This window comes from Mandrillus leucophaeus, unplaced genomic scaffold (assembly GCF_000951045.1).
Source record: "Mandrillus leucophaeus isolate KB7577 unplaced genomic scaffold, Mleu.le_1.0 Scaffold264, whole genome shotgun sequence".
Lineage (NCBI taxonomy): Eukaryota > Metazoa > Chordata > Mammalia > Primates > Cercopithecidae > Mandrillus > Mandrillus leucophaeus.
In genome coordinates, this window is record NW_012102743.1 from 1,954,304 (window position 1) to 1,979,364 (window position 25,061).

Consider the following 25,061-nt stretch of genomic DNA (forward strand, 5'->3'; position numbering starts at 1 on the left):
TGCCTCAGCCTCCCGAGTTCCTGGGATTACAGGTATGCGCCACCATATCCAGCTAAACTTTTGTATTCTTAGTAGAGATGGGTTTCGCCATGTTGGCCAGGCTGGTCTAGAACTCCTGGCCTCAAGTGATCAGCCCACCTCAGCCTACCAAAGTGCTGGGATTACAGCTGTGAGCCACCACACCCGGCCGCGATACATAGCATTTTTAAAGTTACAGCTCCAAACCCTCAAAAAACACTAAAATAGATCCTGAAAGTGATACATTAACGGAACATATTTTCCTGAATGATTCTTTTCTCAGAGTATTCTAGGGTTTTTGTGAAATACAGTTGGGAATGAGGCAGACGGGTAGGGTGGAGAACTTTAAGTCAGTGTTAAAATTAAACTAAGGCCACTTTCTGTGGGTATACACTCTAAAGCAATAATGTATTATTTTGTGAATTCTATTAGAAAAAAATACATCTTAAGTCGTGACAACTGGAAAAGAATAGATTTTACTCTCTCTGTGAAGCTGAAAATGAATTCTCTATATGGTAAACCTTGAAAAGGAAGATATAATAACATTATTAGTCTTTACTGGTTTCTTCTTATAACAGAGACTGCATAGATTAGCAGAGACCATGAGAGTTTCAACTAAAAAGTATATTCAAGTCTTAACACAAAATACAATAATGTTTATTAGTAAAAATAATCACTAAAAATATGCACTGCACAGGGTCACTGTAAAGACAAAATCATCTAATGAAATGAGTTTTGTGGACAGTCATTATATCTTCATATGCATATTTTGTTGGTACATAATTTATAAGTCTGAAGAATGTTCTCTGGCTGAAGTAAGAAGAAAAGAATTTAAATGGAATAATTTCATCCAGTTAATCAAATAGAGAAATAAAGAGCTCCAGTTAATTGAAACTCAGTTATACTCTATCTGAAATTAAATTTTCATAGTGAATTAACTGGTGTATTTTTATATAGAAGATCCCTTTCTCAAAAAATTATACAGTGTGTTATGTGAACAGGAAATAGATTAAGCTAAGAAAAGCAAATAGACCAAAGCAGCACTATAGGTGTCCAAATTTCCTGCAGTAAGAATATTCTATAATTACCTTAGAATTCAATACTCTAGAACTCCATTTTTGCAGAATCTAATAGAAATTATAGCATAAGGAAATACACAGTTTAAAGAAGGATACGGCCGGGAGCGGTGGCTCACGCCTGTAATCCCAGCACTTTGGGAGGCAGAGGCGGGCGGATCACAAGGTCAGGAGATCGAGACCATCCTGGTTAACATGGAACCCCATCTCTACTAAAAATGCAAAAAACTAGCCAGGTGTGGTGGCGGGCACCTGTAGTCCCAGCTACTTGGGAGGCTGAGGCAGGAGAATGGCGTGAACCCAGAGGTGGAGCTTGCAGTGAGCCGAGATCGCACCACTGCACTCTAGCCTGGGCTACTGAGTGAGACTCCGTCTCAAAAAATAAATAAAAAAAAAAATAAAGAAGGATACTATTATTTACTGGTTAATTTTCACTTTGTAACACTATAAATGTGTGATACTGTTTTTAATCAAGGCTAAACTTAAAACAACATTCCAAATCATTACATAATTTTTCATCTAAAAGACAAAATATACCTGGGTAAAAAACACTCAAGGTTTTATAAATTTTCAATTTTAGTTATAAGCTAACAGAGTCATCCCAAAACACAGAAATATAAGGTACAGAAATACAGGGCAAGATTCCCCCCAACAGACATGATGGCAGTTTCAAAGCTCAGTATATATTATACATATTGATTTACTGAAAACTATGTTTATTCTACAAGACTAAGCAACACAGATGGCCAGGGAAGGGAGTAAGACATTTTAGTAGACATTTTGCAAGGAGGCATTAGCTCAATGAGACATTCAGATATTCAGTTCAATTATAATACCACACTATTGTTACATTATTACACTGGCTTCCTTGGTTACCAGTGAGAAAGATTCTGGGTGGAGCCACAAGATAGGAGGGGACCAAATACAACACTATTCTCTCCTCTATAACAGAAAAAATATCACACTATCAAAGAAAATATACCTTTACATTTTCCATTACTAGTAACAGAGCTGCATGACTCTACAGCTTTTTATCTCTACCAACTGGCTCTTCTTTTCATCTTTTCCATAATTTATGATTCTCACTGCCTGGCAATGAGCCATCACCACCATATAATTCATCCATGTAATCAAAAACCATTTGTATGCCAAAAGCTATTCAAATAAACAAATAAAGTGATAATAACAACACATTAAGCCAACAAAGTCAGGATTCTTTCATAAGGTGATTATTCCCTCACAGGCAAAGACTGACAAGAACTATTCTTCCAATGACCAATTCTCTATGATCTTTTGACCTACACTATTTCTTAAGTTATAGGTTCTTAAAAAACAAGTGCGAAAAAGCAAAGTAAATACAGCACAAACACGGTAAACGACATTAACTGACTCAAAAGATAATTGACAAAGGAGTAAACTTCCATTAACAGTATAAATGCTTTAAAATTCAGAATTAGGCCATCTTTGAGGAATAAACTAACAATCACTGAACAGATTCTGCCATGAGAAAAGAAAAGGTCACTGAACAGATTTTGCCAAGGGAAAGGAAAAGGTTTCCTAGGTTATTTAAAAAAGAGTCTTTGACAGAACTCATCCTCTGAATCTACTAATGTGTAAACAAACTAAAAATAACAATTCAATTTTCCATAAAGATAAGCATTACAACTTATTTTAATTCCATCAAATACTGAATCCTTTGACTTCTAAAATAAAACAGAAGTAATCCATAAACCTAACAATTATACTTCTAAGATTGTATCTGCAGAAACTTCTGCAATCCCCAAAAGATGTATGTATAAGGTTATTATGAACTGAAAATGACCTAAAATCTACTAATAAATAGTTAAATAAAATACAGCATCTAAATACAACAGTGAATTCAAAGTATTTAGAACAATGTCAGTGATATATATTTACTGAAACTGAAAGATGTCTCTGACATCAACATTGTGTGAGGAACTAGCATTTATTTGTCTAACAGGTACAATGGGACAGCATTTAAGTAAAACTTGACACCTATAGCTGTAAGATCACACAGGGAGATACTGAATAAGCAATTGTGAATAAATGTTTCTAAGTGTAGAATCTGGGTGGATACTTTTTCTTTGTATGTTTATATACCACTTGTGTGTGAGGGTGTATATATTTTTTTCTCTTTCTTTTCTTTTTTGAGACAGAGTCTCGCTCTGTCGCCCAGGCTGGAGTGCAGTGGCGCGATCTCGGCTCACTGCAAGCTCCGCCTCCTGGGTTCACGCCATTCTCCTGCCTCAGCCTCCCGAGCAGCTGGGACTACAGGCGCCCGCCACCACGCCAGGCTAATTTTTTGTATTTTTAGTAGAGACGGGGCTTCACTGTGTTAGCCAGGATGGTGTCTATCTCCTGACCTCGTGATCCACCCGCCTTGGCCTCCCAAAGTGCTGGGATTACAGGCGTGAGCCACTGCACCCAGCTGAGGGTGTATATGTTTTTAAAAAGCATATATCACTGAAAAACAAAAACACACATGGAGTTATTTAAAAAACATTGTTAGAGGCAAACTCAAGAGAAATAAACATAAGATAATACCTTAAACGGTTGGTATAGGTATCAACACATGTCTTCATTTTGGCTAATAATGTACCAACAGAAGTTTGACATTCTGACTGTTCTTCTTCCTCTTCACCATTCTCTGTAGAAAGGGGCAACAACAGGGGCACCATGGCAGTACAAGAAGCAATGGCCCGGAGCAATTCCAACAGCGCCCGATAAAGTGGCACATGTCTTGCCATGTCCAAAACTATAAGGAGAAGAGGAAAACGCACAAAATGAGAAAATGTACAATATAAAAGTAGGTCCACAGCAATGTAGCTTTTACCTAGATCTTACCTAGGTCCACAGCTGACCCAGTCGGGCACAGTGGCTCATGCCTGTAATCTCAGTACTTTGCAAGGCCGAGGCAGGCAGATCACCTGAGGTCAGGAGTTTGAGATCAGCCTGACCAACATGGAGAAACCCTGTCCCTACTAAGAATACAAAAATTAGCCAGGCGTGATGGCGCGTGCCTGTAATCTCAGCTACTCGGGAGGCTGAGGCAGGAGAATCGCTTGAACCTGGGAGGCGAAGATTGCGGTGAGCCAAGATCACGCCACTGCACTCCAGCCTGGGCCACAAGAGTGAAACTCCATCTCAAAAAAATTACAGCTGACCCTTGAACAACACAGGTTTGAACTGCACTAGTCCACTTACATACAGATTTTCTGCCAGCCTGAGACAGCAAGACCAACCCCATCACTTCTTCCTCATTAGGCTGCTCTACATGAAGACTCTGAGTATGAAGACTTTTATGATAATCCACTTCCATTTAATGAACAGTAAATATATTTTCTATGATTTTTTTCTTAATATTTTCTTTTCCTTAGCTTACAGTATATAATGCATACAACATCCAAAATGTGTTAATTGATTGTTTATGTTATCAGTAAGGCTTCCAGTCAACAGCAGGCTATTAGGAGCTAAGTTCTGGAGGAGTCGGGAATTATATTTGGGGCCGGACACGGTGTTTCACGCCCATAATCCCAGACCTTTGGGAGGCCGAGGTGGGACGATCACTTGAGCCTGGGAGTTTAGAGACGGGCCTGGGAAACATGGTAAAACCCCCACCTCTACAAAACGATAACAAAAAATTAGCCAAGCATGGTGGCGCACACCTGTAGTCCCTGCGACTGGGGAGGACAAGATCATGCCACTGCACTCCAGCCTGGGTGATAGAGCAAGACCTTGCCTCAAAAAAAAACAAAAAGAGTTACACTTGGATTCTCAAATATGTGGGGGGTTGGTACCCTTAATACCGGCATTATTCAAGGGTCAACTTAATAGGTTAGCTGCTAAATGGAAGAATGCAGCAGATATTTATGAAGCACCAATATACAAACTATAATAATAGGCACTTTTGGAAAACAAAAAAGTAAAGTATCAAGTTTAGGGGAGAACAAGAAATGTAACTAAATATCTAGTTATATTACATATAGAAATGATTAAATACCCCAGATAATATATTATGGCTGGAAATATATTTATCAGTATGAGGTGGAAACCTTTTTTTAAACTAAATTGAAATGAAGTTATTTTATCTTTTGTAAAAATGAATGACAGAATTGCAATTTATCCAAAGCCTATTTCAATAAATCAACTTTCTTTTTAGTAAAAAAGAAAATGTTGCCTATGTTAGCTTTAAATTACTAGTTATAAATCAAATTAATTCTGTATTAAAATCACTTGCATCTAAGAGTGAATTCCTTACTCTAATAACATACATTGCTTCTAAGGCTTTTATAAGTTTTGTTGGTTTTTGTGTTGTATACCAACTGGAATTTACTTTGGTGAATAATGTGAGATAAGGATCTAACATCTCTCTTCCAATGACAGTTACTGAACAGCATTCCATAAACATTTACTGGCAGGGTGTGGTCACTCATACCTGTAATTTCACCACTTTGAGAGGCTGAGGCTGATGGATCACCTGAGGTCAGGAGTTCAAAACCAGCCTGGCCAACATGGTGAAACTCCGTCTCTACTAAATAAGAAAATTTGGGCATGGTGGTGCAGGTCTGTCATCCCAGCTACTCAGGAGACTGAGGCAGGAGAATCGCTTGAACTCAAGAGGCAGAGGCTGCAGTGAGCTGAGATTGCACCACTGCACTCCAGCCTGGGTGACAGAGCGAGACAGTCTCAAACAAACAAAAAAACATTTAATGAAAATCTGTTGCTGGACAGGATGGAATAAGCAGTAAAGAAAACAAAAATCTCTACCATCAAGTATCTAATGTTCTAGGCGAAGGACATATGAGTTACATTCTTTTCAGAATGAAAATGCTATATAGAAAACTAAAACAGGGGAAGAGAATTGTGGGAGTCCAACTAGAGGTAGGAATTGCCTCAGTGCCCACAGAGCTATATGGGGATTAAGCTGTAACAGGATGAGGCATCACCTAGCATCCTGTACTTTCTATGGTAACTGATGTGAAAGAGATCTCTACAACTGGTGTAAAATAGAGACAATCAGAGCTTAATAACAGTGAGGCTATTTGGAGTGACGTTCAAAGTGATGGAAGAGAAGGTCATTTTACACCTTCCAGTGATGATGCAGAGGACAGGGTAGTATGACTGTTTCCACACATTCTTTCCTTGTTTCCACACATACTTGAGTATGAAAGCCCACTTTCCAAACCATGAACAATGTCACAACATCCTACTTACTCTAATTTTATAGTATTATAAGACAGTATGTTATTCAGGAAAATCCAAAAGTTACTAATTGATAAGCATAAAACACAATGCCAGTACTTGTGAGGATGTGGAAAAGCTAGACTCATGAACAAGTAAAAGTGCAAATAGGTATAGCCAATTTGCATTATCTATTACAATTTTAAAGGCCTATATTCTATGACTCAATAATAGCACCTGTTACTGTCTACTCTATAAAGAAATGTTCAATACAATACTGTTTTCAATAGTGAAAGCTGGAAATGGTCTAACAATAATACCATAATCAATAACATTCACAGTAATACAATAATACTGGGAGACTTCAACACCCAACTCACAGCACTAGAAAGATAATTGAGACAGAAAATTAACAAAGAAAACATTGGACTTAAATTGGACTTTGGACTAAATGGACTTAACAGACATAGGACAGTGTACTCAACAATGACAGTATATACATTCTTTTCAACAACACATGAAACATTCTCCTAGACAGACCACATGTTAGTCCATAAAAGGAGTCTTAACAAATTTTTTAAAAACTGGTATCATATCAGGTATCTTCTCAGACCACAGTGGAATAAACCTGGAAAATAATACCAATAGGAACATCGGAAACAGTACAAATACATGGAAATTAAACAGCACGATCCTGAATGATCACTGGGTCAACAAAGAAAGACAAACTTTAAAAACTTTTTGAAATGACTGAAAATGAAATGCAACATCAGAAAAACTGTGGGATACAGCAAATGCAGTGCAGAGAGAGAGAGGTTTATAGCCTGCATCAGAAAAGTAGAAAAGTAACAAATGAACAACTTTACATGTTCCTCAAGGAACTAGAAAAGTAAGAACAAACCACGCTCAAACTTAGAAGAAATAACACAGAACTAAATGAAATACAGTTGCCACCCAACAAAAACATACAAAGCATCAGCAAACTGAAAAGTTGGTTTTTGAAAAGATAAACAAAACCGATAAAACTATTAGCTCGACTAACCAAAAGAGAGAAGATCCAAATAAACAGAATCAGAAATGAAAAAAGAATACAACTGATACTACAGAAATACAAAAGATCAGGGACTATTATGATCAACGATACACTCACAACCTAGAGGAAATGAGTAAATTCCTGGAAACATACAGCCTCCTGAGATTGAACAAGAAACAAACTGAACAAGTAGTGAGATTCAATCACAATAAAACAGCTCCCCCCAAAAAAAAAAAAAAAAAAAGCTCAGGACCACATGAGTTCACAGCCAAATTCTACCAAATATAAAAAGAACATACTAATACAACTCCTCCTGAAACTATTTTAAAAAATTGAGGAGGAGGTTATTCTCCCTAACTCATTTTACGAGGCCAGTATTATGCTGATACCAAAACCAGGCAAAGATATAATAAAAGAAGAAAACTATAGACCAATATCCCTAATAAAGTCAGACACAAAAATCCAAAACAACAAACAAGTAAATCAAATCCAACAACACATCAAAAAGATAACACAATAACTGGGCATGGTGGTTCATGCCTATAATCCCAACATTTTGGGAGGCTGAGGCAGGAGGATCACTTGAGACCAGGAGATCAAGACAAGCGAGGTCAACAGAGCAAGAACCTGTCTCTACAAAAAAAAATTTTTTAAATACTAGCCAGATGTGATGGCAAAAAGCCTGTATTCCCAGCTACTTGGGAGGCTAAGGTGGGGGACTGCTTGACACCAGGAGTTTGAGGCTAAAGTGGGCTATGATGACAACACTGCACTCCAGCCTGGGCAACAGAGCAAGACCCCATCCCTTAAAAATTAACAGGCCAAGCGTGATGGCTCACGCCTGTAACTCCAGCATTTTGGGAGGCCGAAGTGGGTGGAAAACCTGAGGTCAGGAGTCCGAGACCAGCCTGGCCAACACAGTTAAACCCATCTCTACTAAAAATACAAAAATTAGCTGGGTGTTGTGGCACAAGTCTAGTCCCAGCTACTTGGGGAGGCTGAGGCAGGAGAATCACCTGAACCCAGGAAGTGGAGGTTGCAGTGAGCCAGGATCACACCACTGCACTCCAGCCTGGGTGACAGAGCGAGACTCCATCTCAAAACAAACAAATAAATGGCCAGGCACTGTAGCTCACACCTGTAATCCCAGCACTTTGGGAGGCCAAGGTGAGTGAATTGCTTGACGCAAGGAGTTCGAGACCAGCCTGACCAACATGGTGAAGCCCTGTGTCTACCCAAAATAAAAAAATTAGCCGTCTCATAAGCTGATCTCAAAATAAATTAAAGGCCACATACGAAAAACCCACAGCTAACACCACACTTAATGGGAAAAAGCTGAAAGCATTCCCTCTAAGAATTGGAACAAGGCAAGGGTTCTCACTTTCACCACTCTTATTCAACATTGTCCTGGACATCCTTGCCAAAGCAATCAGGCAAGGGGGAGAAAAAAAAAAAGGCATTCAAACTCAAAAAGCAGGAAGTCAACATTTTTCCTGTTTGCTGATATGATCTAGAAAACCCTAAAGACTCCATCAGAAATTCTTGGATTTGATACATGAATTCAGTGACAATTCAAGATATAAGATTAATATAGGAAAACCAGTAATGTTTCTAAACACCAATAATCATCTAGCCAAGGATTAAATCAAGAAAGCAATCTCATCTACAATAGTTACAGGAAAAAAAAAAAAAAAAGACCAGGTGTAGTGGCTCACGCCTGAAATCACAGCACTTTGGGAGGTCCAGGCTTGAAGATTACTCGGGTCCAAGGGTTTAAGACCAGCCTGAACAACATAGTGAGACCTTATCTCTATAAAAATCAAAAAGGAAATTAGTCAGGTGTGGTGGTTCATTCCTGTAGTCCCAGCTACTTGGGAAGCTGAGGCAGGAGAATCGCTTGGGCCTACCAGGTCGAGGCTGCAGTGAGCTCTGATAGTACTACTGTACTCTAGCCTGGGGGACAGAGCAAGACTCTGTCAAACACAATTAAAAATAAGATAAAATAATAAAACATAAAACAAAATACCTAGGAATATATTTAACCAAGGAAGTAAAAGGTCTCTATGAGAATAACTACAGGTCAAGCGTGGTGGCTCATGCCTATAATCTCAGCAGTTTGGGAGGCTGAGGTGAGGAGATCACTAGAGGTCAGGAGTTCGAGACCAGCCCGGCCAACACAGTGAAACCCTCTCTCTACTAAAATATAAAAATTACCTGGGCCTGGTGGCAGGCGTCTGTAATCCCAACTACTTGGGAGGCTGAGACAAGAATCACCGGAACCTGGGAGGCAGAGGTTGCAGTGAGCCCAGATCGCACCGCTGCACTTGCACTCCAGCCTGGGCAACGGAGGGAGACTCCACCTCAAAAAAAAAAAAAAGACCCGGGAGACTCCAAAAGGTGGGGTTTGAAAAATATCTACTGGGTACAATGTTTACTGTTCCAGTGATGGGTACACTAAAACCCCAGACTTCACACTATGTATAAGAAATGTGTACTTTTTTTTTTTTTTTGAGACTGAGTTTTGCTCCTGTTGCCCAGACTGGAGTGCTATGGCAAAATCTTGGCTCACTGCAACCTCCGCTTCCAGGGTTCAAGCAGTTCCCCAGCTTCAGCCTCCCAAGTGGCTGGGATTACAGGTGGATGCCACCATGCCCGACTAATTTTTATATTTTTGGTCAAGATGACGTTTCACCACGTTGGCTTGGCTGGTCTCGAACCACTGATCTCAAGTGATCTGCCCGCCTCGAACTCTCAAAGTGCTGAGATTACAGGCATCAGTCACTGCGCCCAGCCAAAAAAGGTGAACTTCTAAAAAATAACTTTACATTAATATCTATTTATTTATTTATTTTTTGGCACCAAGGTCTCACTCTGTTGCCCAGGCTGGAGTGCAGTGGTGTAACCACTGCACTTTGTAGCCTTGACCTCCTGGGCTCCAGGATCCTCCTGCCTCACATGCCAGAGTAGCTGGGATTACAGGCACATGCCACCATGTCCAGTTAATTTTTTCTATTTTTTCGTGGAGTTGGGGTTTCACCATGTTGCCCAGGCTGGTCTCGAACTCCTAAGCTCAGGCAATCTACCTACCTTCGCCTACTAATGTGTTAGGATTACAGTGATTAATATTTCAAACAGATTATCCTGAAAAAAAGATAAAACTTTCATTACAAGGCTATAGTTTCTTTTGACCATTTCTCTCCTTCCCCACTCTTGTTTTTTTTCTTTGAGATGGAGTCTCACTCTGTCGCCCAAGCTGGAGTGCAGTGGTGCGATCTCGACTCACTACAAGCTCTGCCTCCCAGGTTCACGCCATTCTCCTGCCTCAGCCTCCCAAGTAGCTGGGACTACAGGTGCCCACCACCACGCCCGGCTAATTTTTTATTATTATTTTTATTTTTACTAGAGACGGGTTTTCACAGTGTTGGCCATGACGGTCTCGATTTCCTGACCTCATAATCTGCCTACCTTGGCCTCCCAAAGTGTTGGGATTACAGGCGTGAGCCACCGCGCCCAACCTCCTTCCCCACTCTTTTACCAGGTATGTCATTTTGGTATACATCCATCTAATCCATTTTCTATATGATGATGTTTCTATGTGTGTACTATTATGTGGATTAGGTATTATCATCCCCATTGTGTGTATGGGAAACTAATATTTACTAAGTTGCACAAGCAGCTAAATAGGAAGTAAGAAGACCAACAGTGAAAACCTGGTACATTTAGCTTTAGTGTTTTTCCCATTATCCCATGATACTTCCTGAACTATTCAGCATGGCAGTTACTGGCCATATGTTATTTAAATTTTAACTAAAATGTAAGAAAACTAAGAATTCAGGTCTTCAGTTGCACTAACCACATTTCAAGTGTCCAACAGCCACACAAGTCCTTAATGAATGGCATCGATACAGAGTGTTTTCATCACAACAAAAAGTTCTTTTGGATAGTATCATCTTCAAGAGACAAATTCCTGACATTCTGTTTTATAAATACAAGCCAGGAAAGGTATGTGCATATGGGGATTCCCTCCAAAATTTTTTTTTTTTTCCTTAAAAAAAGCGTAAGAAGTGTGAAGGCCAAGCGCAGTGGCTCACGCCTGTAATCCCAGCAGTTTGGGAGGCCGAGGCAGGTGGATTACCTGAGGTCAGGAGTTCAAGACCAGCCTAGCCAACATGGCAAAACCCCGTCTCTTCTAAAAATACAAAAATAGCCAGGTGTGGTGGCGTGCGCCTGTAATCCTAGTTAATTAGGAGGTTGAGGCAGGAGAATCACTTGAACCCTGGAGGTGGAAGCTGCAGTGAGCCAAAATTATGCCACTGCACTCCAGCCTGGATAACAGAGACTCTGTCTCAAAACAAACAAACAAAAAGAAGTGGGAAAAGAGTAATTTCTTCATTCTCAGAAAACTGATTCTCTAATTGGAAAATAAGACAAATCCACAGAAATACTATTAGAATACTAAAGTCTGTGGATGCAAAATTCACATAAATGAATACTGTTAATTTTATATAACAGTCAACTGCAAAATAGAGAAACTGCACAATACGAAATACAACAAAAATACACAAAAAAACTTATGATGAAAATATCTATGCTGCAGGGCAGAGATGATAGTCTCAATAAACAGGTATCATATTTACGATGGGCATATTCAACAGAATAAAAATGTCAATTAAAAAAATATGTGAGCTGGATGCAGTGGCTCATGCCTATAATTCCAGGATTTGGAAGGCAGAAGGATCGCCAGAGCCCAGGAGTTCAAGACCAGCCTAGGCAATATAGAAAGATCCAATCTCTACACAAAATTTTAAAAATTAGCCAGGTGTGGTAGTGCCCGCCAGTAGTCTCAGCTACTCATGAGGCTGAAGTGGCAGGATCACTTGAGCCCAGGATGTCAAGGCTGCAGTGAGCCATGATTACACCACTGTACTCCAGCCTGGGAAAGATCCTGTCTGTATTAAATTAAAAAAATTATCCGGGCATGGTAAGCTGCAGTTAGCCATGATTACACCACTACATCCTAGCCTGCGCGACAGAGTGAGACCTTATCTTAAAAAAGAACCTATTTCTGTTTATTAATATGCAATTTTTAAAATTACTAAATGCCCATTATGTAGTCATAAAAAATGAGAATATGCTTCATGCTGTAATGCAGCAAATTCGAAAGTACGATAATGTCATTTTGGGGTGGGGATGGGACAGCAAGGTATAAAAACGGGTTATATGGTAAACATAACATATAAATGTTAATAAAAATAAATGATTATTTGCATAAACATAACATACAACAAAACACAAACAACAACAAAAACATAAAAAGAGAGAGACTACATGATATGGTTTGGGTGTGTCTCCACCCAAATCTCATCATGCATTGTAGTTCTCATAATCCCCGTGTGTTGTGGGAGGGACCCGGTGGGAGGTAACTGAATCATGGGGGTGGTTACCTCCATGTTATTCTCATGATAGTGAGTTCTCACAAGATGTGATGGTTTTATAAGGGGCTCCCACTGCTTTGCTCTGCACTTTTCCTTGCTGCTGCCATGTGAAGAAGGACATGTTTGCTTCCCCTTCTGCCATGATTATAAGTCTCCTGAGGCCTCCTCAGCCCTGGAGAACCATAAGTCAATTAAACCTCTTTCCTTTATAATTCACCCAGTCTCAGGCAGTTCTTTATAGCAGTGTGACAATGAACTAATATATATTTATATTTACTTGTTATATATAGATTTCCTATAAAGAAATATAAGAAATTAGTAGCACTGGTTAGTACTATCTGTAACTATTAGTACTATTAGTTAGATTAGTACTATAGGGATAACTATAGTTTATCCCTAGTGAGCTGTTATCGGCAGGCTATAGGAGAGAGGCAGGAAAACAGCTACCACCTTAAAGCTTTTGAATTTTGAAATGTGGAGAACAGAATACTTAAGAAAAACTTGATGTAATTTAATTAATAAAATGTGTTTTACAGAGGAGAAGTACATGATACTGTATATTTAGGTATGTGTTGAGTTTTATAAAAACTAGATACTCCATAGTGTCTAACTTCCTCTTTCTACCCAATATGAAGACAGATGGTTTCTAAACTTGATGGATGCAAAATATTCCACTGTAAGGTTCTAAAACATTTAATTAGTAAGTAAGTTTGAATATTTTATTTGGTTTATGAGAACTCAATTTTTCTTGCTAGCATGAAAGAGGGAGGATCACTGCAGATCTGCTCCCTAGTGAAACTGGTACATACTCTTTAAAAGAACACAACTATCTAAAATCTCTGGAAACGGTCCTAAAAGCATGCAGCAAATGAAGAAACATTTAGTAAGAAACTCAGTAAGAGAAGCAAGAGTCTGTGGTATGTGAATCAAGATGCTGCTCCTTTCCTCCCCAGCCTCAGCTCAATGAGAAAGAAAAACCACTCCAGCTGGCTACAGCCAAGAACACAGGCGTCCCTCTCCCAAGAGTCCAAGTTGGAAAGCTATGCCTTAGTACACAGCTGAAAGCCTGTCTTCCTAGCGGGGTGAGGGGCAGGATGTCAGCATTTCTAATCCACCACAGCAACCTGCTGCTGCTAAGTTAGAGGCACGCATGGCTGAGAAGTTGACATTTAATCCCCTCTTCTAGCCAGCCCCCACTCTTGGGACAGAGAATTTGTAATATTTCTCTAGAAAGGATACGTGAATAGTCAATGAACACATGAAAATATGCTTAACATAATTAGTCATCAGACAAATGCAAATTAAAACCACAATGAGAGACCATCTCATACCCAGTAAGATTATTGTAATTTTAAAAGTCAGGTAATCCATGTTAATCAACAATTCCACTCCTAGGTATATTACCAAAGGAATTCAAAGCAAAAATACCAAGAGATATTTGTATGCTAATGCTCACTGCAACTGCCAAAATGCAAAAACAAATAGACATCAACTGATGCATAAGCAAAATGTGGTACACAGCCATAAAATGGAATACCGTTCAGCCCTAAGAAGTTATCACCTACTGATACATTCAACACCAATAAACCCTGAAAACATTCCGCTGCATGGAAAAAGCCAGTTTAAAAAGACCACATATTATATGATCTAATTTACATAAAATATTCAGAAAAGGCAACTCTATATAAGGATAGAAAGTAGATTGTCAGCTGCTTAGGGCTAGAGAAGATGAGGAGATGGGGGATAATAACTAAAGGGTACAGGGTTCTTTTTTTTTTGAGACGGAGTTTCACTCTTGTTGCCCAGGCTGGAGTGCAATGGCATGGTCTCGGCTCACTACAACCTCTGCCTCCCGGGTTCAAGCGATTCTCCTGTCTTAGCCTCCCAAGTAGCTGAGATTACAGGTGCCCGCTACCATGCTTGGCTCATTTTTGTATTTTTAGTAGAGACGAGGTTCACCATGTTGGCCAGGTTGGTCTCGAACCCCTGATCTCAGGTGATCGACCCACCTGGGCCTCCCAAAGTGCTGGGATTACAGGCGTGAGCAACCGTGCCCAGCCAAGGGTACAGTGTTTTTTATGAGATGATTAAAAAAACTTACAAAACTCACTTTGGTAACAGTTGTACACATTTGTGAATATAATAAAAATCAATGAATTGTATACTTCAAATGGGTGAACTGGAGGGTACTGAATTATCAACCATTAAAGCTGTCACTAAAATATTTTTCTCTTAAGTACTTATTCATATATATTTGTTCCTTTTTATATTGAGATATTTATTTTCTTCAATTACTTTATAACACTAATACAAGGAAAAGCACCCAATAAATGTTGCACATATTTTATAAATATATTTTATTTTTCAAATATATGAAAATAAAAGACTAGAATGTAAAATCATGTAGCCTCTTTTCAACTTGAGACTGGCACAATAATGAAGCCTTCAAAACACCTTCCCTATTCCACAGTTTTCTCCTGTTCCCCCTCCTCCCATTTTAGCTCCATTTGCTGGAATGGAACCCACAGAAGTTTTGAATGATTTCCCTGTCTACACTGAAATATTTGAAAGATCAGAATTTATACTGATATAAATATAGCCAGGTACCCAAAGATTACCACTTGCACTCCTTTATGAACTCATTTAGCAAAGTAGTGCACATAGTATTTCACTGTTCTCAACCCACTTCATGTAACACTCAAAGAGAAATAAAACAGAGGACACATTGTTCCAACCAAAACCCCAGCAAGTTATTTTGTGGCTACCAATCAAATGATTAAGTTTATATGGAAAGGCAAAATACGTAGAATAGCCAGCACAACACTGAAGAACAAAGTCAGAGGACTGACACTATATGACTTGACTACCTGACTATAATGCTACGACAGTTAAGACAATGTGGTACTGGCAAAAGAATAAGCAAATAGATCAGTGAAACAAAAATGGAAATAAAAATCTGTATGTGAATGTTCGTAGCAGCTTTATTCATAAATACCAAAACCTGGAAGCAACCAAGATGTTCTTCAAAAAGTGAATGGATAAACATACTTACATATTCATACAATGGAATATTTTTCAGCAATAAAAATGAAGTAGCCACCAGGCCATGAAAACACATGGATGAAACTTAAATGTATATTATTAAATGAAAGAAGCCAATCTAAAAGGCTAGATCTTATGATTACAACTATATGACATGCTGGAAAACACACAACTATGGAGACAGTACAAAGAACAGTGGTTACCAGAGGTCTGGGGATTAGGAAGGGATGCAGGATTAACAGAATTTCTTAGGGCAGTAAACTCTTCTGTGTGATCCCGTCATGGTGCAATACATAAAACTGCGCATTTGTCAAAACCCACACACTGTAGAACATAAAGAGCAAACTCGAATTTCAACTATAAATTTATTTAAAAATAACATAGCACTATTAGTTCATCAATTATACGTACTACACTAAGGCAAAATATGAATAATAAGTAAACTGTGAGTAGGAACTTCATATATGGGAACTCTGTACTATCTGCTCAATTTTCTGTAAACCTAAAAATACTTACTAGCAATTCAGATAAAATTATAAAAGAATACAAGTAATACAAAATATGTTTATTTTTAAAAATTAAATTGTTATGAAGTTATCAAGAACAACCAACACCACAAAATGAGAATCTTCTTCTCCATACATGAATAATGAAAACAGTCTAGCATGCTAACATTCAATAAAGAAGAGAAGGGGAAAAAAAGATCCCACAAATTTGCAAGCACACATATAATTGATAATTCCAATTTTTAAAATCTAGAAATAATATATATTTTTTGAGTCAGAGTCTTGCTCTGTCACTCAGGCTGGAGTGCAATGGCGTGATCTCGGCTCACTGCACTTCCCGGGTTCAACCAATTCTCCTGCCTCAGCCTACCGAGTAGCTGGGATTACAGGAGCCCGTCACCATGCCCAGCTAATTTTTGTACTTTTAGTAGAGACGGGATTTCACCATGTTGGCCAGGTTGGTCTCGAACTCCTGACCTCGTGATCCGCCCGCCTCAGCCTCCCAACGTGCTGGGATTATAGGCATGAGCCACTGCCCCCAGTAAAATCTACCACACACACACACACAAAAAATATATATATATATACACATATACACACACACACACACACACATATACAGATATATATGTGTATAATCTGATTAAAGCATTATTTCTTCATATAAACAAAAAGATAATCCCAGAAACTTTAAAAAGACTTTAGGTTCAAAAAAAACCTTGAATATAATTTATAACTAAAAAAAATCAAAATGAAATGAAATTAAACGATTTTAAATTTCATAATTAATGAATATTAATTAGAAAGTATATCACTCATGGGCGGGCACAGTGGCTCATGCCAGTAATTCCAGCTATTTGGGAGGCCGAGGTGGCAGATCATTTGAGGTCAGGAGTTTCAAACCAGCCTTGTTAACATGGTGAAATCCTGCCTCTACTAAAAATACAAAAATTAACCAGATGTGGTGACACGCCTGCAGTCTCAGCTACTCAAGAGGCTGAGACAGGAGAATTGCCTGAGCCTGGGAAGTGGAGGTTGCAATAAGCTGAGATCGCGCCACTGTACTCCAGCCTGGCCAACAGAGCTAGACTCCGTCTCAAAAAAAGAAAAAAGAAAAAAAAAGTATGTCACTTGCAGGTCAATTTTTTTGAGATATAGTCTCACTCTGTCACCCAGGCTGGAGTGCAATGGCATGGCCTTGGCTCACTGCAACCTCTGCCTCCCGGGTTCAAGTGATTCTCCAGCCTCAGCCTCCCAAGTAGCTGGCACTACTACAGGCACCTGCCACCACGCTCAGCTAATTTTTGTACTTTTAGTAGAGATGGGGTTTCACTATGTTGGCCAGGCTGGTTTTAAACTCCTGACCTCATGATCCACCCACCTCAGCCTCCCAAAGTGCTGGGATTACAGGCATGAGCCACTGCGCCCAGCCTACTTGCAGGTCAATTTATAAAGCACGAGATGTTATATTAAAAAACAAAAACAAAAAACAAAAAAAAATCAAGTCGGGCACAATGGCTTATGAATGTAATACCAGTGACTCAGGAGGCTGAGACAAGAGGATTGCTTGAGGCCAGGAGTTTTGAAACTAGCCTGGGCAACATAATGAGAACCTATTTCTACAAAAAATTTAAAAACTTAAGTGGGCATGGTGGCAGGTGCCTGTAGTCCCAGCTAATCAGAAGGATGTTTAAGCCTAAGAGTTGAAGGCTGCAGTGACCTATGAGCACACTACTGCACTCCAGCCTAGGTGACAGAGAAGACTATGACTGAAGAAAAAGAAATAAAAAATATAGTTACATTATATTCACATGTAAGAATAAAGGCATAGATAAAATAAGACAGATCCTCTGAAATAAATGAAACATGCTATTCCCTCTTATTTAACTGGTATCTATTTTACTCTATTGAGTTAGCATTAGGAGAGGCCAACTGGGAATCTTACATTATGGAAACAGAAGATATTCTCTTCTTATCAAGGAGTATGAAGGCAAAAGCTAGCAAAACAAGGTAATAATAAGCATTGGCCCATGAGACTGGGAATAGTCCAAAAAATGTGAGAGATAAAATTGTGTGTTTATTTCACAAAAATCTTTAAAATTTAAAAAATAACTTTAAATTTCATTACTGTACTTTTAAAAATATCTCAAGATATCAAATTTATTTTAAACTAAAAATACCAAGTTTTTTGTATTTCTGTATTTTTCTTGACAACCATTAGTTACGTAAATATGCTTATCTTTAAGTCAAATACTATGAGATATTAATGCATATGTCTGGAAACTAATGTGTTATTTATATCTGAGTTTTTATTATTAGTTTTAAAAGATTTTGAAGACCCCCCCAAGAGGAGAACTTGGAAAACTAATGGAGAGCTGATTTATGCTCTCCTTTTAAGACATGTGCTTTTCTTATCAATTAATGTGTACCAGTGGTCAGCCAGCAACAAGAATGGAGAAAGATAATAAACTCTTAATAAAAACCTGCCTGTTAAAGCACAAAACAACATAAAAACTATTTCGATCTTGAATTATTTAATTCTATTTTTGCCATGAAGAGCTTCATCAGAAAACCCTTAGGTATCTTTAATTTTAGCTCCTTTACACATACTTCATTGTTATTACAGGATTCAATGTGCTGCCTGCCTGACAAAGAAAGAACAGAGGCACAACACGCTGTTAGGCAATGCCATGTCTCCAAGTGGAGCTTGTAGCTCCTTTACTCAGCCAGGACCAAATGCATGTTTAATCAGTGTTACAGCTTACAACCAGGCAAGTAAAGTCACTATCCTTCCAATCCTCAAAAGGACCTGTTGCTGAATTATGCATAGCTTGAAGACTATCTTGGAATTATCATTAACAGCTACAGATGCAGGTGTGTGACATTACTATACTTATGCCAATAAACATTTTTTTTTTCATTTTTATAGTAGTAACTGGTAGTACGGAGAGGAATAAAATCACTTTCTGCATTTGGAACTACAACATTTCAATGAGGAAAAGTATCTTCAAACAGCTGAAAAGAAAAAGAACAGTGTAAAGGTTCATCAGACAGAAAATTCAAGAGAAATAACCGTAAACATTAGCATTTTGGAGGAAATATGTGATTCAGCATATACAAAAACCTAAAAATACTAAAAAATAGAACCTATTTACAGTGTGACTTATTACTTGCAGAGGCCAGCAATTTACATCAAATAGTTACAGTGAAATTTACCACAGATTACTAACAGAGAAGATACATTCCTTCAGGATATACTGAAAACATTTGCCATCTTTGATATGAAGCTTGTCCAGGTTTTGTTTGGAAGCCCTCCATGAAAAGAAAAGGTTCATTCATCACTATTGTGGACTAAAGCAACATAACTGGTAACACTTTATTCCTGATGCAATGTAGGGTAAGGAGCACTTCTCTTTTAATTATTTGAAAACTCTGACATTTAGTAACTCCATTATTTCAAGCTTAAATATGTGATATGCTTAATCTGTGGAAATAAATATTTTATTAAGAAGAGATAAACTCTGCTATTAATTGCTTTACCAAATATTAGTAAAATGGAATTAGTTTCAATACTAGATTATAAAATTCATGACACAATGATCCCCTAATCTTCAAAGGAAAAAATTATTTTAAATCCCTATTCTGCTCAACTGCTCCCCAAAAGAGTTGCTTTAAAAAGGAGTTGAGGTTCTAAACTTACCAAATTGTATACACTAAGTATGTGCAGTTTTTTTGTATATAAATTGCAGTTCACATTAAATACATCAGCCTAGTTAGATATGTAAAAAATTTTAAGAATCTTTGTAGCTACTAAATATAAAATACACAAATGGCAGAATCTAACTTCTACATTTTCATTATATTTTCGGCTCTTCAGCTCAACAGTTAAAATAACAGATTTTAAATTCTATTAAAATACACTCATTTACTATCATTTTCCAACACGTTAACAGACTAAAGTAGGACTGCACACTGAAAAACTATGCAAGAAACACAACACATATAATAAATACATTTACCAGCTCTCTGCTAGTAAATACATTTCCTAGCAAGTTTCTAGTATTTACTAGCTAGTACTTCTTGTCTAGCAATTTTCGAGTATTTACCAGTATTTCTAATAAATATATTTTCTAGCAATTTGCTTCACAATCATTCTCTTTTTCTCTAAATGAAGACATTTTCTGAGAAAACTGGCACTTCTGTCATCACTACAGCAGAAGATGTAAAGAAGCAAGAAGAGAAAGAAGAAAAAGAAGAATGTATCTTGACTATGTTAGGTATAGCTGGAACAGTACTTAACCTCTTAGTGATTGTTTTTGTCTACATCCATACCACACTCTGAAGGTCTCGTTCAAGGGACTGCATTCAGGGCAAAATCTGGCTCTACCAAGAAAGATTGAGAAGACTATCCTTTAAAAGCACACCTCCAGAATATTAAAACATATATCCCAGGGTAACTCCCTGCTCTAAGAGCAATTACTCTAAGATGCTTCCAGCTTGAGGAATAACATTACAACAAAGCAAATAGGCAAATTTTAACTTTTCACGGAGGAAAAAAACAGGGAAGACAAAGCAATGAATATGGACACTGAAGACAGACTACTCCAAAACATGCAAGATTTGGTAATGTATACAAGACACAACAGCAAAAATGCCACAACAACTTTTCTAAGAGTACATATAAAATATATATTAATTAAAATAAAACTGCATTTAGGTTTATGTTTTCTTTAAGCCTCTAGTAATCTACTTAATACAGGAAAGGGAAATTTAGTCAGTATGGGACAGAAGACAATGAAAATGTTTAGAAAAATAAAGTTTTAGTTAGCATTAATGAACACTGAATATTTTTAAAACTGTCTTTGGAAATTATATTTTAGTATCTCAAAAGAAATAAGCATTAGCATGACTTTTGGTAGTTAAGCAGTTGTAAACATAAAGCCACACAGAAAAATAAAGACTACATAGAAAAGAAACTTTCTTGTTTCAATAAAGTATTGACATTATTTCTCTTAATAAATGCGGGTAATACAAAATAAAATTACCATTGTTAACATTTTAATATATTCCCTAAGTAAACTGGGAATATATTTTTTTGTTTCTTCTTTTCTTTTTGTTTTTAGAGATGGAGTCTTGCTCTGTCACTCAGATTGGAGTGCAGTGGCTCGATCTCGGCTCACTGCAAACTCTGCCTCCCGGGCTCAAGCAATTCTCGTGCCTCAACCTCCCAAGTAGCTGGGACTACAGGTGCCCATTCACCACACCCAGCTAATTTTTGTATTTTTAGTTTCGCCATGTTGTCCAGGCTGGACTCGAACTCCTAACCTCAGGTGATCCACCTGCCTCAGCCTCCCAAAGAGCTGGGATTACAGGCTTGAGCCACTGCACCTGATCTGTAGGACTTTTTTAAAGCATTTCATGATTTACCATAAAAACATCTAGTTTGCATAATAATTATATAGTGTAAATACAACTGGCATAAACAAATCTGGAAACAAACACAACTCACACTTAACTGGGATGTTTGATAGAAGAAATGGAGAGTTACGGCTAATCTGGTAGGTAGTTACGTGGAAATCTGATTAAGAAAGTATACAATAGCTGGACTATAATGTGAAAGGTGACAATGTAAGGATTAGGTATGTGAGCAGCTCATAGGAAAGAAAGGACTACTCTGGGTAATCAAGAATGGTATCCCTAAAGTGTATGAGAAGTGAACTAATACTTTATCCTTACAAATCTGTACAAATCAAAGCAATTCAAAACTCATCTAAATTTTAAGCAACTAGTCCTCCCCTTATAAAACTTACCAGTCATAATTATTTAACACATAGAGTGATATGTTCTATACGAAAGTTATTTCCACATTGGATGACCTTGACAAAAATGAAAACTCTAAATAAAAGGAATTAACATTTGTTGATAAGCATTTACATTATAGATACTTAGTGGCCATCAACATATCTTGTGAGTGACCATATATAGAAATAAATACATTAAACATGGGCAAGTGTTTTAAATTTTATTTGTATTGCTCAGCTAATTCTCACAAAAACTAGAGCCATATTAAAATACTATTAAAGTTTGGGCTAAAAATAAAGTGTCAGGTTACTCTATCTTTTTTTTTTTTTTTTTTTTTTTCCCAGGAGAGCTGGTTATTAAAAAGAGCCTGGCACTTCCCCCACTCCCTCTTTTTTTTTTTTTTTGAGATAGGGTCTCACTCTGACACTCAGGCTGAAGTGTAGTGGTGTGATCACGGCTCACTGCAGCCTCGCCCTCCTGGGATCCCACCTCCCGAGTAGCTGGGACTACAGGCGAGTGCTGATTGTTTGTTTTTTATAGAGACAGGGTCTAAGTTGCCCAGGCTGGTGATCCTCAAACTTCAGCCTCCCAAAGTGCTGGAATTGCAGGTGTCAGCCACCACTCCTGGTCTGCTACTCTACTTAGTAGAATAATCTGATAGATTATTTTATTATTTATTTTTTATTTTTTTGAGATGGAGTCTCGCTCTGTCGCCCAAGGTGGAGTGCAGTGGCTCACTGCAACCTCGGCCTCCAGGGTTCAAGCGATTCTCCTGCCTCAGCCTCCTGAATAGCTGGGATTACAGGCACGTGCCACCATACCCAGCTATTTTTGTGTTTTTAGTAGAGACAGCGTTTCACCATGTTGGTCAGGCTGGTCTCGATCTCCCGACCTCACGATTTGGCCGCGTTGGCCTCCCAAAGTGCCGGGATTACAGGCGTGAGCCACTTCACCCAGCCTATTTTACTTTTTCATAGAGATGAAGTCTCACTATGTTGCCGAGGCTGATCTCAAACTCCTGAGCACAAGCAATCCTCTCATCTTGGCCTCCCAAAGTGGTGGGATTACAGGCATGAACCACCACCACAGCATCCAGACTCTTTATTAAAACAGTACAAAGAAACGGCATAATTTGACAGTTTCAAATGAACTAATACCATGAAAGCTAAAAATAAGGATATACAGTTAAGTATCATGTTATGACAGCTCAGTAATTTTTAATTGTTTCTCAGGCAGTGTATATCAACAAAATAAAGTGTTTAAAAATTATATATTTTCTATTGGTATCAAATCTTATCTTTTCCTGTAAGAGCACTAATACAATTTCTATGTCCTTTTTAATCTAGAGAGCCCTGAGACCTAGGAAGATGGCTAGTTTCCAACTGCAAATTTACTTTGAAGTAACTACTAAGTAATTTGAATTTAATAAATATGGTCATATTTAAATTAAGACATTTGTCATAACAACAAAATTAACCTTATTCTCAAACAGTATACTCATGAAATTAAATACCGACTCTTAAAGAAACATATCCAAAGGTAATATAAAATAACAAAAACAGCTTTAAACACACAAAATACTCTGTGAGAAAAATCAGATGGTATATCCAAACGCAGTAATGGGTTTTGACACATTATAGTTTGTCATAAAACTGTCAAACCAATATTAGGGAAATTAAAAATTTTAATCCTAGTATATACCATCATTTAACTAACATAACCAGCCAAATCAGTACTTTATAATTTTCCCAATGAAGTCCTGTGCCTGCTCTCTCATGTCTACCTTACTCTAACATATCAGTTACTCAATTTTCTTTCTCATAATGACAAAATCCATTTATACCTTGCTTTTAAACTTGAAAATAAGTGAATTTTATAATCACCATGTTACCGCTAACCAGTTAAACTTGAACAACTGAATACATTTTTCTATAATTCATTTGTTCTTTCCTAATCTGTAAATTGTCAGATTAACCAGGATAACAGCAATTTCCCTTTATACTCTGAAAGAATATTCATCCCCATACAATAAGACCAGTATTAAAAAGGTAAAGATTTGATTTCAATAAGAATTTGTAGCATACCTCACTAAGTTAATGGCAAATAATTTAATGTGTGCTGAGTTTTAATATGCTGTTTCTAAAAAAAGGAATATATCATTTTCTAAAACAGAAGGCTGGGGTCTCTAAAGTAACATTCTGCCTGTTAACATTAACATTTGAATGTTACCAAATACTTCTAAAAATGAAACAGGAACTCCATCTAGTGGCCAGTGGGGTAACTCCATTCTTACAGCGGCTGGAGAAAAAACGATTCTGGTATACAAAATGCAACTTCCAGAATACCATTTGTTATGAAAAGTGGAAGTGAAAATGTTGAGAAATAAATTAAAATGAGCAAATAATTAATGTATTTTCCTATCTAGAACACTAACATATGTCTTTATTTTAATAAGCAATAAGAAACAAATTATTAAAGCATCAAACTTACTATTTTGAGTAACTGGAACCATGATGTTAACCTTTGATAAATCTGATTAATTTAGCCTAAATATGAAGATTTATGTTTCTGCTGTAATGCCACCAAACACTTTTTTAAAAGTCTCCATTCATTTACAGGCCGGGTGGTCACTCATGTCTGTCTGTAATCCCAGCACTTTGGGAGGCCGAGGGGTGTGGATCATTTGAGGTCAGGAGTTCGAGAACAGCCTGGCCAACATGGTGAAACCGTCTCTACTAAAAACACAAAAAAAATTAGCAAGGCGGGTGGCGGGCGCCTGTAGTCCCAGCTATTCGGGTGGCTGAGGCATGAGAATTGCTTGAACCTGGGAGGCAGAGGTTGCTGTGAGCCAAGATCATATCACTGCACTCCAGCCTGGGCAACAGAATGAGACTCCGTCTCAAAAATAAAATAAAAAATAAGTCTCCATTCATTTACATATCTAAAT

The 25,061-nt window shown here is 37.8% G+C and overlaps 1 protein-coding gene across 1 annotated transcript in view; it reads right to left on the reverse strand.

The window, feature by feature from the left end:
- Positions 1 to 25,061, reverse strand: part of BIRC6 (baculoviral IAP repeat containing 6) — a 269,615-nt gene that overhangs the window by 50,769 nt on the left and 193,785 nt on the right. Inside the window, exon 67 of the mRNA XM_011984254.1 lies at positions 3,660 to 3,870. Within this exon, the coding sequence (XP_011839644.1) occupies positions 3,660 to 3,870 (211 nt within the window). The remainder of the gene's footprint in view (positions 1 to 3,659; positions 3,871 to 25,061) is intronic.